The sequence below is a fragment of the Nuphar pumila genome, chromosome 6, assembly GCF_984573655.1.
Source record: "Nuphar pumila chromosome 6, dmNupPumi1.hap1.1, whole genome shotgun sequence".
NCBI lineage: Eukaryota > Viridiplantae > Streptophyta > Magnoliopsida > Nymphaeales > Nymphaeaceae > Nuphar > Nuphar pumila.
This window is the reverse complement of record NC_143254.1, coordinates 105,666,155-105,681,638: the sequence shown is the minus strand read 5'-3', so window position 1 is coordinate 105,681,638 and position 15,484 is coordinate 105,666,155. Positions and strand designations below refer to the sequence as shown.

The following is a 15,484-nucleotide window of genomic DNA, read 5'->3' as shown; positions in this document are numbered from 1 at the left end:
GTAAAACCAGGTGGAAGGGGCCAAGAGGGAAGATGCTCAATTTCTAGTTGTTTAAGTGGGAATCTACAGCAAACATTGAAAAAAGAGTGGGTGGCTTGCACTAGCGCCAAACCGGCCGTGTTGGAGCTCGCCAGTCGAAATCCCAACAGTTTCTCTGGCCAGTTCTCAATCATTGTAGAGGAAAGAGGGGTGTGGGGTAATGTGCAGCCTCATAACCTAATTGGCCAAAATTCAAATTTGGTTAGGATTGCAAATCATAGCTCTCCCTGGGAGTCGATCTGTGTGGAGTCCCAAACAATATGCCCCTTCAATGCACAAATGAGATTGTTACATAAACCCATCAAAATAGACATTAAAGCAGGAGGAGTTACTTTACAGATTTGCATGGAGAGTGTTTGTGCCTCTGTGGGCCTGGGATGGCTAACACGTGGCGCCATCCTCTTGAATTCATTGTTTCAGCATCAAGCACAACCCCTCATCATGTCTTCTCTCAAAGAAAGGCATAATGACCCTCAAGTTATAGATCCTCCCTCCATTTTCATCCTGGATGAGAGTGGCCCACGTGTCACCCAACCACATTTAAAAGGCCCACCATCTATACAGCTAATCCTTATGGAGAACCGTATGGACATCAAAGACCAACATGGGGACTACAACATTTTGTAGAACGTTTTTGGGTATAGACAGGTATGCCAACTGGAGCTTCAGTACCAGATCCTGCAACGGATATGGATCGAACCATTACGGTGGAGGAGTTTGAGATCTGGATTAACCCAAGACCTATTGTAATGAGCCTAGACCATGAGGAAGGACGTCAGGCGCTGGAGCAGTCATCGACCCAAGCCACGAACAAAATCAAAGATGACCAGCCGCAGCCCGATTGCTCGAACCCTCATTGTCCCGCTGATTTTCGAGAGGGTGGTGTGTGTTCTCCCCGAAACACAAATTCGTGTGTTCTTGTGTATACGAAGGAATAGCTTGGGACCCGCAATAATTCATATGCCAATGTTGCCCATGATGACTTTATAATAAAATAACATATAAAAAATGTAGATATGCGTTTGACGGAAATGTCCTCCCGTAAGATAGATATGCGTTGGATGAAAATGTCCTTCCACTCCCCGTAAATAGATTTGCACGTTTCGCCTTTGTTTTTAGCTTGTGTTACAACACATGGCCGCCTTCTCATTCATGCCTGATGAGTTGTGGAGCATGATTCATAGTTTTTTCTCTTACAAAAAGAGGGGTCCGGGGGTTCCAACTACGCGGTCGGCGGGCGGGGGGCGCCCCTGGCTCGGGGGGGTCTCTGGGGGGCAGCGCCCACCAGAACAAAAAAAAAAGGGCTTATGTTTGAGACTCGGTTTCTTATTGATCAGACCCAACTTGTTTAGGTTTAGGGTTGTCGCCCTTGCCTTGTATAAATTCTTTTTTTTTTCTTTCTCTCTTGTAACTGTTGAAAAGAGCAATAAGATTTCTCTCTTAGCGGTCGTGGTTTTTTTATTCTCTCTTTGTTGAAAAAAGTGATTTACAGTATAAATTAAATCAGATAGTAGCGATTTACAGTAGAAATCAGATCAGATAGTAGCGATTTACAGTAGAAATCAGATCAGAGAGTAGGGATTTATAGTAGAAATCAAATAAGAGAGTAGCGATTTACAGTAGAAATCAGATAAGAGAGTAGCGATTTACAGTGGAAATCAAATCAGAGAGTAGCGATTTACAGTAAAAATCAGATAAGAGAGTAGTGATTTACAGTAAAAATCAAATCAGAGAGTAGCGATTTCCAATAGAAATCAGATCAGAGAGTAGCGATTTACAGTAGAAATCTGATTTGTACTGTAAATCGCTAATCTCTGATCTGATTTATACTGTAAATTGTTACTCTCTGATCTGATTTCTACTGTAAATCGCTACTCTCTGATTTGATTTTTATTGTAAATCGTTACTCGCTAATTTGATTTCTACTATAAATCGCTACTCTCTTATCTGATTTCTACTGTAAATCGCTACTCTCTTATTTGATTTTCACTGTAAATCGCTACTCTTTTATCTGATTTCTACTGTAAATCGTTACTCTCTTATCTGATTTTTATTGTAAATCGCTACTCTCTGAATTGATTTTTATTGTAAATCGCTACTCTCTTATCTGATTTCTATTGTAAATCGCTACTCTCTGAATTGATTTCTACTGTAAATCGCTACTCTCTTATCCGATTTCTATTATAAATCGCTACTCTACTCAGTTTGACGTTGTCACAATTATCTCTGTTGTAAATTGTTATTCTCTATCTACTCAGTTCGACGCTTGCACCCTAGTATCACAATGAACAATAGATAAAATACTGTTTTTTTTAGTAGTTTAACTATTTCTCACAAACAGACGACAACAAAGGCTGCTCCGGCGATAATAGACGACGACAGCAAAAGGTGCTCTGGCGGCAGCAGAAAGTGATAAAAGGTGCTCTGGCGGCAGCAGGCAACGGCAAAAGGTGCATCGTCAATCGGAGCTCCTATTACAGCAGATGGCGCATCGTCAAAGGGTGATCCGAAATGTTTAAGGCGACATATTGCGAGGAGCTCCTATTAAAGCAGAGGAGTTTACTCTTTAGGGCGAAAACGATAATGGTTTTAACCCTTTCTGGCGGGAGGACATTTTTGTCATTTCCTCGAAACGTCGTTTTATGACGCTAATAGAGGGAAAGGGTACTTAAGTCTTTGCAAACGCACCAGACTCCGATGTTAAGTGATGCTGACACACACGGGGAAACGAGCCCCACGTGATTACATGTGTGGTGCTCATTCAGACCCGAGAACACGCACCTGCGTGTTCCGAGGGGGAACATATAACCTGCTTCGCTGATTTTCGGTTCGATGAAGATTATACGCTGCGAACAGTCCAAGATGCGATCAGATTGAGACTCCCACCCACTTCGTGTTCAAAAATCAAACATGAATTGCAGCTGAAGCGAGGTAAGCTGAAGGAGGAAAGGAGGTTCATGCTTGACCAGTTATGTGGGGTGGTTCCATCGCACGGGTGTAAGGGCTAAAGTAGTAAGTGATGAAGATTGAGATGTGGAATGTGTGTGGTCTTGGCGACCACAACAAACAGAATTTTTGGACTTCTCCACGAAAATCTTTCGGAGTTGCCCATGCAAGGCTCCAAGTTCACATGGTCCAACAAGTGTGTGGCTCCTCTTTTGCACAAATTGGACTAGTTTCTTGTCACCTCCAGCATGTTGCAACAAGCTCATGATACGCACCCACATGGATTCTATTTCAGTTTCAGAGGGCTGACCAAAGGTGTAAAAGAAGGAAGGGTTTTCGTATGGAGATGTGGTGGTTGAGAGTCCCGGGATGGGCAAAACTTGTTCGGAAGTGGTGGGAAGGGGCAGCATTCCATGGAAGATAGGCAGTGCAAACGGTACTTGCCAAGCTTTCCCATGTGCAAAAATCTCATTGAATGGATCAAGTCAAAAAATGAGGCTAAATTCAAAGAGTTGCATGATTGAGAGGAGCAATTGAAGGACCTTCATCGTGTAGAAAAGAGTGAATGGAACGGGGTTGGTGCCTTGGAGGTGAAGGCTAGGCGCAAAGCATTGGTTAGAAATATTGGTGAGTGGAGGATTAGGGAAAAGATTAGGTGGAAGCAACGAGCCAAAGCACATTGGCTCCAATCCTTTCATATGTGTGCATCAACAAGGAGGAAGAACACAATTACTTCTTTGTACATTGAGGGTAGGCGTTGGGAATGGCCAGCTATTCTTTTTGAGGCATCCAAATATTTCAAAAACCGCTTTGAGAAGGTCGGTTCGATATCGCTTGACTTCTCGAGCTTCAATTTTACGAAGCTTAGCGAGGCTGGTCGCTCAAGCTTGGAAACCATTTTCTGCTTGGAGGATGTTAAGTGGGTGGTATAAACTCTCCCAAATGGTAAAACCAAAGTTACCGAAAATGACTAGCCAAGTGGAGAAGCGCGCTTCCCCGAAGCGCGTTTCAAAAGCATAAAATATCGCGCTTCCAAAACGCGCTGCGAAGCGCCAAAATTTTTTGGGAAGAGTGCTTCCCCCATTTTCTTTTTTTCTTTTTGTATTTTTTTTGTTTTTTTCTCTATTTTTTCGCTTTCCCTTCGCTTCCTAGGTCGCTTCCGATTCACTTCCTAGGTCGCTTCTGAGACGATTCTTGATTCACTTCTAAGTCGTCCCATGCTTCCCGCTTCCTAAAATTTTGAAAGTACCTCGCTTCCCGCTTCTGCTTCCCATATCGCTTCCCGCTCCCACTTCCTCGACTAGCGACTATGGGTAAAACACCTGGTTTAGATGGCTTTCCTATTGAATTTTTCAAATTTAATTGGGATTGCATTAAACAAGGCTTGTTGGACATGTTACTAGAATTTTACTCGAATGAGAAGGTGTTGGGTATTATAGGTAGATCAGCACTCATGCTTCTACCTAAGGAGCCACAAGTCGAGGAGATTAGTAGATTCCGGCCTATCTCTTTGGTGGGCACTTGTTTCAAGATTATTACAAAGTTCTTGGCCATGAGATTGAAGCACATGATAAATATAATTGTCTTCTCTACACAAAGTGCATGCATCCTGGGAAAGCGATTACATGAGAAATGCATCTTGATGCATGAAGTGCGGGCCCACTCCATCAAGTTATCGGGCAAGCCCTCTTTCATTTTGAAGGTCGATCTTGAAAAAGCATTGATTATTTAGATTGAAATTTTCTCTTATGTTGCTTGCAATGCATAGGTTTTGGGAAGAGATGGAACCATTGGATCGAAGGATTAATTCATGCTACATCGATTGTAGTTTCCATTAATGGTGAATAGGGGAAGCCTTTTAAACCTAAGAGGGTGTTGCATCAAGGGGATCCTCTCTCCCCGTTACTCTTTATTTTGGCAGAGGCTTTATCGGTAATGTTAAAGTTTGTCGTTGAAGGTGGCATTTTTCATGGATGTCGGGTCTCAAATAGCGTTTGCATCTCACTTATTTTTTACGGACGACATCATGGTGTTTGGGGAGGCTACTGAAACATGTTGGTGTTAAGGACCATTCTAAGATGTTTTGAGGAGATTTGGGGACTTCATGTCAATGGGGCAAAAAGTCATGTGGTCGTTATAAATGACCCTTCCGGGATAGTGCAAGTGAGGGCTGCAAGGATTTTTTAATGTGGATTGGGGCCCTTGCCACTTGACTACTTGGGTCTCCCACTTCACTTGAGAGTCATACGTGAAATGCATTGGAGTAAGGTGGAGGACCAGATGATACATGCCAAGGTTCAATCATGTGCGGCTCGGGTTTTATCTAGGGTTGGCCGCATTAATTTGGTGTGTCATAACATATCCACGATGGTGAATCACTTTTTGCAGACTTTTATCATTCCAAAAAAAGTGGAAAAAAGGCTGGTCACTATTTTCCAAAATTTCATATGGAATGGAATGTAGAAGGGGGTTTGAGGCCATTGGTGCATTGGGATGTCATTTGCCAATAGTTAGAGTTTGGTGGCCTCGGCATACATAACCTACATCATTTCAACAAGGACCTAATCTCGTGATGGTTACGGGTGATTTGTAAAAAAGAGGGTATGATATCCACTATTTTTTTAAAAAATTATGATTTGGCGAACTGGCCATGGAATTGGGTGTGGAAGGGGGTTCAGGTATTTGGAAGGGTTGTGTGCTGATTATTACCGAATTTTTTTGCTTTGTTAGGGTGAATATCACTGATGGGTACAACACCTTATTTTGGCATGAGGTTGGGAAGGGTGAGCAACCTTTGCGTGAGGCATCCCCTATTTGTACATCGCTACCCACAAAAAACACGATAGGGTGCATGAGTTTTGGTCATACTCTTCAAATGAATGGGACATTATCTTGAGATGGAACCCTACTGAGGTTACTTTCACTCAATGGATGCTCCTCATGGCTGATTTGGAGTCCACATCTTTGACAAAAGAACCTGACTGGTTGCATCGGACGCTAACTAATGACCAGGAATTCAATACATCGTCCCTCTACAAGGCATTGTCTATTACCTCGGTGCATTAGTTGCCCAAAATTTCGCTTTGGGGGATGGGCTTCCACTACGAGGTTCGTTGGTGGGTTGGCTCATTTTGCACGACAGAATCAAATCAGAAATCAGATTGAAAAGCGGTTGGGTTTTCAACTATGCAGAAAATGCACCCTTTGCCTTTGCAGCGAGGAATCGACTAAGCACTTGTTTTGGGAATGTTCATTTGTGTGTTACTTGTTACAGCAGGCCTGAGGGGACTTTCGTAACAGTCGGGAAACACTTTCGTTTCCTAGGTAGGTTCTTATAGCACAACATCTGCAAGCAAAGGGATGGAAGTGGAAGTTCTCATGGCATGCATAGGTGTTAATGGCCTGGCGTCTTACATGGTGGGAGTATAATCAACGCATTTTTCGCAACTCCACTTCCGTTAATATCATCCTCGAGCAACTGAGATGGGACCTGACCTACAGGGTGCATAGGAAATGGTCAAACCAACCAATGGACTGGATTGGTCACAATAGAATTTTTCACTTAATCTCTAACTCTTGTTTTGTCTTTATGGTTCAATGGTCGTTTACAGGGAGTTTAATTCGCTGCTATACTCTGTTTTTGTATGCCTTTAATCTGAAGTGTGATAACTCATCACACTCAATCCATTGTATTGTTTATCTTCTTATTTAATATGAATATGTTTCTATCAGAGAAAAAAAAAACATTAGACAAGGAAAGAGACTTAGAATTGGAAATAAGGATAGAAATTTGTCCAATATGTGATATGGAACGTCAAGTTTCATCACCAGTTTTAACATTGCTTTTACCATGATAAGGAATCAATTCAGAAAACTTACATCACCACTGATATGATTTGCTGCATCAAAATCAATATAGCATAAAGAGTGGTGTATATATATATATATATATATATATATATATATATATATATATTAAATGGTTGTAATAGGTAATACCCATTAAGGGTATTTTTGTCATTTCACATTTATGTAATAGATTGTGCTCATTAGGGTCACATTAGTCTTTTTGTATTTTCTTTGTTTTTTTTTGTAATTCCCTTTTAATATAGGGGCTTTATGGTCAAATGACCATAAAGTCATTGGGACTCCCCAACGGCTATAAATATAGTTGTTGGAAGCTCCCAACGACTATATGGGCTCCCTTGGCCCCTTTTGAGATGTATAAAAAGGGACATCTTGTCCTTATTTTTGTTAATGCTTTCCTAAGCATTCTAACTCAAACAAGATTTATTATTTTTATGTTTTGTGTTCTTTTCTACATGTCCATTGGTGGCTCTTGTGATCTTATGTATTTGTCACTGATTGGCTTGTGTATTGATTTGTCCCTTTCTATGTCACATGGGTGCGGGTGCGGGTGCGGCGCAATTTTAAATTTTTTGGACATGGGGACTCGGCTATATATATTATTTTTTAAAAAAGTGCACAGTCTGTGACTGCAGCACAGTGCACTGTGCACTGTGAACAGCACTGTGCACTGTGACTCTTTTTATATTTTTTAAAATCAAAAATATAAAAAAAAAATCATTTTTTAGGGACAAATGGACTTTTTTGGACTCGGTCAAAGTTGACCGAGTCCCAAATGTGGACGGACTCGGCCTCAACTCGTTGACCGAGTCTGACTCGGCGTTGACCGAGTCCAGGTCGAGTCCAAAGCCGCACCCGTGTCGGGGCGTGTCGACTCGAGTGCGGCACCTCCCTAGCCGAGCCCGTGTGACTTAGGTCCCTTTGTAGACTTGTGCTTGTGCACTCTCTTTTTATCATTGTATGTTCTTTGTGGCTCTTTTGTACTTCCCTTGCTTTCACTACATAAGTGATGTAGGCAATGAGTGTTTGATCCTTCTTCATCCAATTGATAAACTGGATTTCTAATCTGCCTAGATTCAACAATCTTTCTCTTCTAATCTTTGACTTCCCTTAAAACAAACTCTGGTGGAACCAAGACAGAGCCATCTAGGTGTTCGGATGGATCCTGACTCCTTATAAAAGGGGTAATTGCCTTTTCCAGATCAAAAATTTGAATTATTGAGTTTTTCTGAGACCAACTAAGGAAGAAAGTTGGATGACAGATTTGGAGAAAATTGGAACGTAGGATCCATGATTAACGTAATGAAGACAGAAATAAAGAAGAGTAACATAGGAATAATTCAAAAAAGGAAGAACAAGAAAGTTGAGAGATGAATGGGAAAACATAACCTACTCCACGTGAGCAATCTTTATACAAGCAATAAATGAGATCATAAATACTGAGGGTTTTTTTTTGCAGTACCAGAAATTCAGATCCCCTGCATTGACAACGTTGTTTCGATCAATATGATTGCAGCAACAAAATTTTTAACGCAGGTGGATGTAGGCTTCTTAAAGTTAAAGATACTACCAAGAAAGGGCCAAGGTTCACGCAAATTGTAAAAGGATTCAAATAGTGGACAGATCACAAGAAAAGTGCACGAAGATCTGATCTGATATACAATAATCAAAATCAAATCTGATACGCAAACTTCAAATTCAATCTTGAATAGAAAGAGAAAAAGAACCCTAACTTAAACAAGTTAGTGATATAATATGATAAACCAGCAAGAAAGAACGATAGGGAAACAAGTTAAAGAGTGACAAAAGAACGAATATAAGGAAGAAACAACACAAGGGAGAAACGTGGGGAAGAAGATAGATCTGAAAAACAGGATAGAAGAAGAGATCTGGAAAAGAAACAGGATATATAAGAACTCTCATTAATGGAACCCTGATATGATACCATAATAGACTTTGGTATTTTGTTGTTGATTCAGAGATGAGGAAGAAGAGAATAGAATTCTGGACAGATTTTGCAGTATTCATATTTCCCAATGCGGGAGCGTGTGGATCTCCTATTTTATATTTTCCCTTTTGTGACATTACAACATTACCCCATGATTATACAAAGGAAAACATAACTGATGGGGGTAATAAAGTAAACATACAAGACTAAATAAATGCATGTGGGCATAGTTTGAAAACTCGTCGGGTCAATCTGGTGACTCAGTTGACTCGGCCTAGATCGACCAAGTACTGGGTCAAAATCCAATACAACTCATTTGTGTACAAAACTCTCACGGCTGAGTCAGCCAAGTTTTAGCATGACTCGGCCAAGTTTTCCCATGACTCAGCCGAGTCATGCATATATATACATATATGATATATTTTGTATATAATTACATATATTATATGAAATATAATATAAATATCATGCGTATTATATATAAAAATATGATTATACATGCATTAATAATATTATACATTAAAATAATAAAATTATATAATATAATGCATATTATATATAATATATTGATAGCATACTATAAAATATACATAGTATATATATATATTATATAAAATATAAACTTAACATGACCCGGCCAAGTCACCAAGTTGACTCGGTCGAATCACAAGTCACTCAAGGACGAGCCGAGTGATGAGTCACCGGGTTTTAAAACCATGCATGTGGGTATACAGACTTCAGCACATTGGATCTGGATCTAGATCCAATCACATTACAATAACTCATATGTATGATGGGTATTTTATGTGAAACATAGCACCAAGATAATCCATATTTGGAGAATTATGATGCAGAAGGCCGTGTCAAACCAAATAGGGGTGTCAATGCAAATCATCGCTGAGTTATCATGGATGCAACATTTTTGTACGCCTATCCAAAAACACCCTAAAGAAGAGTGGTCAAGATTGGACACTTCCATATCCACGAATGGGCTTTCCTTACATGGGGAAGTTGCCAAAGCACATTATCAAAGTAATTCTTACTCACTTCAATTAATGCTACACAAATGTTTCTTGCTCAATTCTGTGATGTTCGCTCTAGTATTGGTTACTCTGCCAACTATGGCAACTATCATCAAGAACATGGGCATGAAACCTTTTGATTTCACTATTATCAAGAATATACAATGAAGTTTTATCCAGTACCATTGAAGATCCAACAAGAATGCAAATAATTGCATAAATTCTAGTGATTAAATAGCAACTAGTTGAAAAGGAGTTTATGTAGGGATATTTATAGCATTTTCCTTAGGGAACTAAATTCTAGAGTTTAGCAGCTCTCGAAGCATAATTCATCAACTAATGGATCTAGTAACTATGAATGGCACCTTAAGCCTGGTTGTAGAGGCATAAAGGAAACTTTGAAATGTATCTATTGTCCAAAGCTAGTATCAATTTTTTCATCAGACGGAACTAATCAGACATCAGTTAAATACTCTGCACAAAATTGGGATTAGAACAATCATGAAATCATGTTGCAACCAAACAAGTAAAATCAAGCTTCCACCATGATCTGAAACAACAGAACAACAATCATTGCAGTGTTTCCTTAGAATAGAAGTAAAAATTCAGGAATGGACTGTCTGTACAAAAGCATAATTTCATTAACTTAGTTTAAGGTGAATAACTCAAGGGAAAACCATTTTTTATGACAAAGCCTTAGAGAATCATTTTTCATGAAAAAGGATTCAAAATGTAGAACGGGCTTCTGTCAGCACAATTTCTTTCAAAATGTGATGGATCCTTGGTGCTCTTCTCTCATTAGCACTTAAAGAAAAGAAAAGAGCAAATGTATTCCCAAAAAGCCTTTACATATACATATATGTGTAAATGTGTCTGTCAACAGGTGGGTGTGGATGGGAGCATGGGTGTTAGTATGGATGTGTGTTCATATGTATACTTCTGTTTGTGTGTGTATTAGCATGAACATTTTCCTCACCAATATAATGAGTTTTGTACCTTTTAGGAGCAAAATACAGATTTATAGAGTGATTGAAACACATGGAGAGTGGCTGTGGATATTTCTTAAGATTCCACAAAGACGTCATAAGTTTTTAAGGCTATAGAAATTTGAGTCAACTTCTAGAAATAGTTTGGGATAGCTAAAAAGCTCTATGGAAGGTTTGCAACGATATTGAACTGCCTATGTGAAATTTATTTCAACAATCAAAATATTGCTTTAATAAAGAGAGATGATTTGTGTTATGCAGGAACTTGTGGAAAATGGAAATGCAACTATGCATACATAAAGCTCATGGTATTGTTTCACTAATTTTACAATTCAACAGCAACTCATTATAATGGTAGTCAACATTTCAAGCACCTCCATACCAATCATAAAAGAAACAGAATAATGGGAGGAAGAGTTTAACATCCTTTTAGCCATAGGGCAAACTGTGGAAACTGATAATCCAAACCATGATTGTCTAGTTTCCAAACATGAGACCAAAAATGCCTTGTGCAATATTTGTGAAACCCAGTCTAAACAACATCCAGAAATAAAACTTGCACATTCCTTAACAGTCAGACTCCACAAAAAAAAGGTTGGGATCAAACTGGGAAGGCCGTTCGTTTCATGCATAAGCAATGTCTCACAATGACTAGACACAACCAAATGTCTCAGCAAACACAACGCTGTGAGACTCGTAATTTCTATAACACATTACTCGCCAAGTTCTTGCTGGAGTGACAGGGCATATCAGCAATGAAATGCATCAAATATGCTTAAAGGCTGTGCACATGTACACAGATAATTGGCTACCAAGCTTTATTGAGGAACTTCCCATCTCAGTAGGAGCTTTCCAAAGAAATAGCTTAGTAGCCACATTAGCAGTGCTTGGGATGATTTTAGGTGTGGCATATTCCCTTGGAAACTCTCTTTTAGTTGCATTCAACATGAGTCAGAAAGCACATAGAAATGTTTTTTATAACTGTAAGACAAAAGGAAACTCAGCTTCAAGCAATTCCACGGCGTGAAAATCATTGACACACACACACACACACACACACACACACACACACACACACACACACACACACACACACAGAACCATCGAATTTCTATCAAAAAAGTAAGTTCATTGTTATTACAGCCAAAACCATGGACATGGAGCTATCTCAGAGAAACAGTGGCCCAAGTACTTGACCAAACAAAACTAAAATATTTCTCAGGAACTAGAACCTCTTTACACCTAAGAAAAAGAAGCTCCTGGTCTGCACCAAAAACGACTAGCAGCAAGCAAAAGATTTCTGAATGTAACAAGTCAATGAATCGTTCATTTTAACTTATTCATCAATGTTATGCAGAATAGCACATAGTTAACATAAACTGAAAGAAGTTACCAACTTACCACACATATTTGGTGCTCCGGGAAACAAATGCATTCTCCGCATACAGGAACCTTATGTACAAAACAGTAAAGCTTTGTTGCCTACATGCAGCAATACAAATGTTAGCAGTCTTATGAATGTTTATTAGACAAATAGATTTTCAGAAAGCAGCAACATCGGGAAAGTTTCAAAATCTTCACATAAAGAAGATATCCAATATCTAATGGAACTCACATATTGATGTGTACATAACTTGGGACAAATCTAGAAAACTATTAATAAGTTTAAGCTATTTTATCAACCAGCAGGTAAAAGGAGGGTATGAGAGCTACTGCCCCATTTTTCCCACAGATAGGATAAAGTTCTCGGTGAACAGCACTAAAATAGCTTTGAAGGAATGAAGAAAACCAATTATTATTCTTGTTATTATGTTTCTTATCATTATTTCAATAAAATGGTCTACTGAGCAATATTTGAGAGGAAATGTTATTATACCAATATTTGAGGGGAAACAAACAGAGACCTTGAAATAAAAGACACAATTAATAGAATTTGCAGCTAAGGAAACTCAGTAGTACTGTCAACCAACAGTAGAAGTCACTGAAGTAACAACATTATGAACCAAGAAAAAGTCAAGATAAGAAAAAACGCTTTTACATGCAAGCACGCATGTATACACACACACACACACACACACACATATATATATATATATATATATATATATATATATATATATATATATATATATATATATATATATCGTCTCTGCCTTCTGGAAAAGAAGACACCTATGATTTACCTTACAAACAGGGATATAGCCAAGCACATCCAAAAGCTCAGATGTTCAAGATCGGTCTGCAACACTCCATAACAAGCTTAAACTTAAGCAAAGCTTCAAGGTAAAACTAAGCCATATCATTTAAAAACTAATTATCTTTATTTTTCAACATATTATGGTTTGAACTTGCGAACCCAGATGCAAAAGCAACAGTATACCAGTATAACACCATATTATCATTGGCTTCTCTATGAAATACTTTATCCAAATGTTATACACTTAACTACGCATTTTAATTTTTGGGAAAGATCTTTCCCAAAAAAGAACCCAAGAAAATGAAAATTTTGAAGCCTTCCAAGTAATTTAATATATGATAGAAAATGCTGTCTTAACTTTTATTCTGCAGGCCCATCCCTCGAAAATAAAAAGGGAACAGCAGGTAGTAATCAATGTCCAGCAAACAAAGGATTGTTTCTACCATACGGAACTTCATCTTGATCACCAAAATCCGAGAATATAACAATAGTAGGAACGCGTTTCTTAGGAGTTAATTGATGAACATGACACAGTAGCCATCTTACATCGTCAGAACTTCTAACAACTTATCAATGTGAAGCTCAAGACACAAATTTTATTGATGTCCACTTCGTATCACCGAACCAATCATTAAGCATACAAATTGCAAAATATAAAGCATACTGAAGAAATTTAACCCGCTCAGGCTCCAATTACGCACGGAATCAAAGATCGATGCGTGAATTACGCGTCCAGAAAACTAATCTCGCGCGAGAAGCATAAGAAGCCACCGATTTAGACCAAAAAATTACAGATTATACGCGAATCAGGAACCACATTCCCGTATTCACTCCTCACATCATCACACGATTCGAGAAAAACAGAGACGAAATACCCAAAGATCCAAAAGTGGATAAAAATTTCACACAAATTCGCGAAAAAACAGAAACGAAATACCCAAAGATCCAAAACTGGATAAAAATTTAAGATATAAGATCGGAAGACCAGATCAACGAACAAACACAATCTACAACGGGACGACCCCCAAACTAGACAAAGATAAAACAGCAGGAATGAGCTCCCATCGATCCAATTACCGAAAGAAAGAAGCGAAATTACCTTTCGGCATTTACAAACGACCATCGCATCGACAGGCGGATTCGCACACACACACACACACACACAGATTATATATAGTACGAGAGAGAGAGATGGGATCTGTCGCCTCTCCTGTAAACCCTCCACCGGGAAGAAATTTTATTAAATGAGAACGAAAAATGAAAATTAAAAAATAGAAACGAAGAGGTACGTCGACGTGGGAATGCAAATGGATCGGGTTAGTTCAATCCAGATCCGACGTGTACTGTGGTGTATGGTGTGGGATCTGTGATCTTATATGTATCCGGTACCAAGTCGGGCGCAGAGCAAATAGGGATGGCAGTGGGGCGGGGCGGGGCGGGGGGCAAGGTTTCCACCCCCGCCCCGCCTCAAAATTTTATCCTCCACCCCCGCCCCGCCTCTGCGGCGGGGATGGATTTTATCCTCCACCCCCGCCTCCATCCCCGTTTCATACCCTTCATCTCCGGTCCAAACGGGAATGAGGCGGGGCGGAGCGGGGATATTGCGGGGAAAAGTGGTCGGGGCAGGGATGAGGCGGGGATCGTGGCGGGGACGGGGCGGGGCGGGGAAAAGTGCACGTCCACCCCCGCCCCGCCTCCGCGGAGGGGATGGATTTTATCCTCCACCCCCGCCTCCATCCCCGTTTCATACCCTTCATCCCCGATCCAAACGGGGCGAGGCGGGGCGGGGCCCCTCTTTCCCCCTGTCCACTGCCATCCCTAAGAGCAAATACAGCCCGTGCGGCCCAAGACCTGATGGGTGCTTAATGCACAATTTTTGTACAATTATATTGCACCCGATCCGGACTCTCTATAATCGAGGTTGGCAATAAAGGCCTCTTTGGAATCTTGGCGCTGGGATGGGCATTTATGCATTTGATGTTCCCAAGGTGAAATCTTGTTTGGAAATATGGGTGCCAGGATGGGCGTTTATGCATTTGGAATGGGAAGTGAAGCCCTTTTTCCTTTATATTTACACTAGAGGATGGATTTGGATGGATAAATTCCATAAACATCCATCCCAGATGTTCACGTCTCTGGCTACAATGGAGGTTAAATTTTGACTCCCGGTTACCATTAGGGTCTAGTTTGACTTCCCGATTACCCTTGAGAGTTTTACGTTGTCAATACTACGACAGTAAGTATGGCAGACAGAGTCAGCACAACTAGGTCTATGATATTAGGGTGGCTCAAAAAAAGATGTCAAGAAATTCCATAACATAATTATAAAGGTTAAAGATATCTCCAATGTTTAGAACCATTGTTGTATCATCCCTGGCCAATGATTCAGGTGAATTGGCCGGTACCGATTATTAAGTGAATCGTTTTGAATTGGCTACAAAATAATAACAAATATTGTGTCAATCATAATGTAACACGA

The 15,484-nt window shown here is 39.8% G+C and overlaps 1 protein-coding gene across 1 annotated transcript in view; it reads right to left on the bottom strand.

Annotated features, from left to right (window-relative positions):
* The window catches only part of LOC149835546 (uncharacterized), a 59,626-nt gene extending 45,388 nt beyond the window's left edge, over positions 1-14,238 (bottom strand). Inside the window, exons 1-2 of the mRNA XM_090008572.1 lie at positions 14,105-14,238; positions 12,210-12,290 (exon numbers count right to left, since the gene is read on the bottom strand). Of these exons, the coding sequence (XP_089864698.1) occupies positions 12,210-12,290; positions 14,105-14,128 (105 nt within the window). The 5' untranslated portion in view covers positions 14,129-14,238. The remainder of the gene's footprint in view (positions 1-12,209; positions 12,291-14,104) is intronic.
* Positions 14,239-15,484: the final 1,246 nt, after the last annotated feature.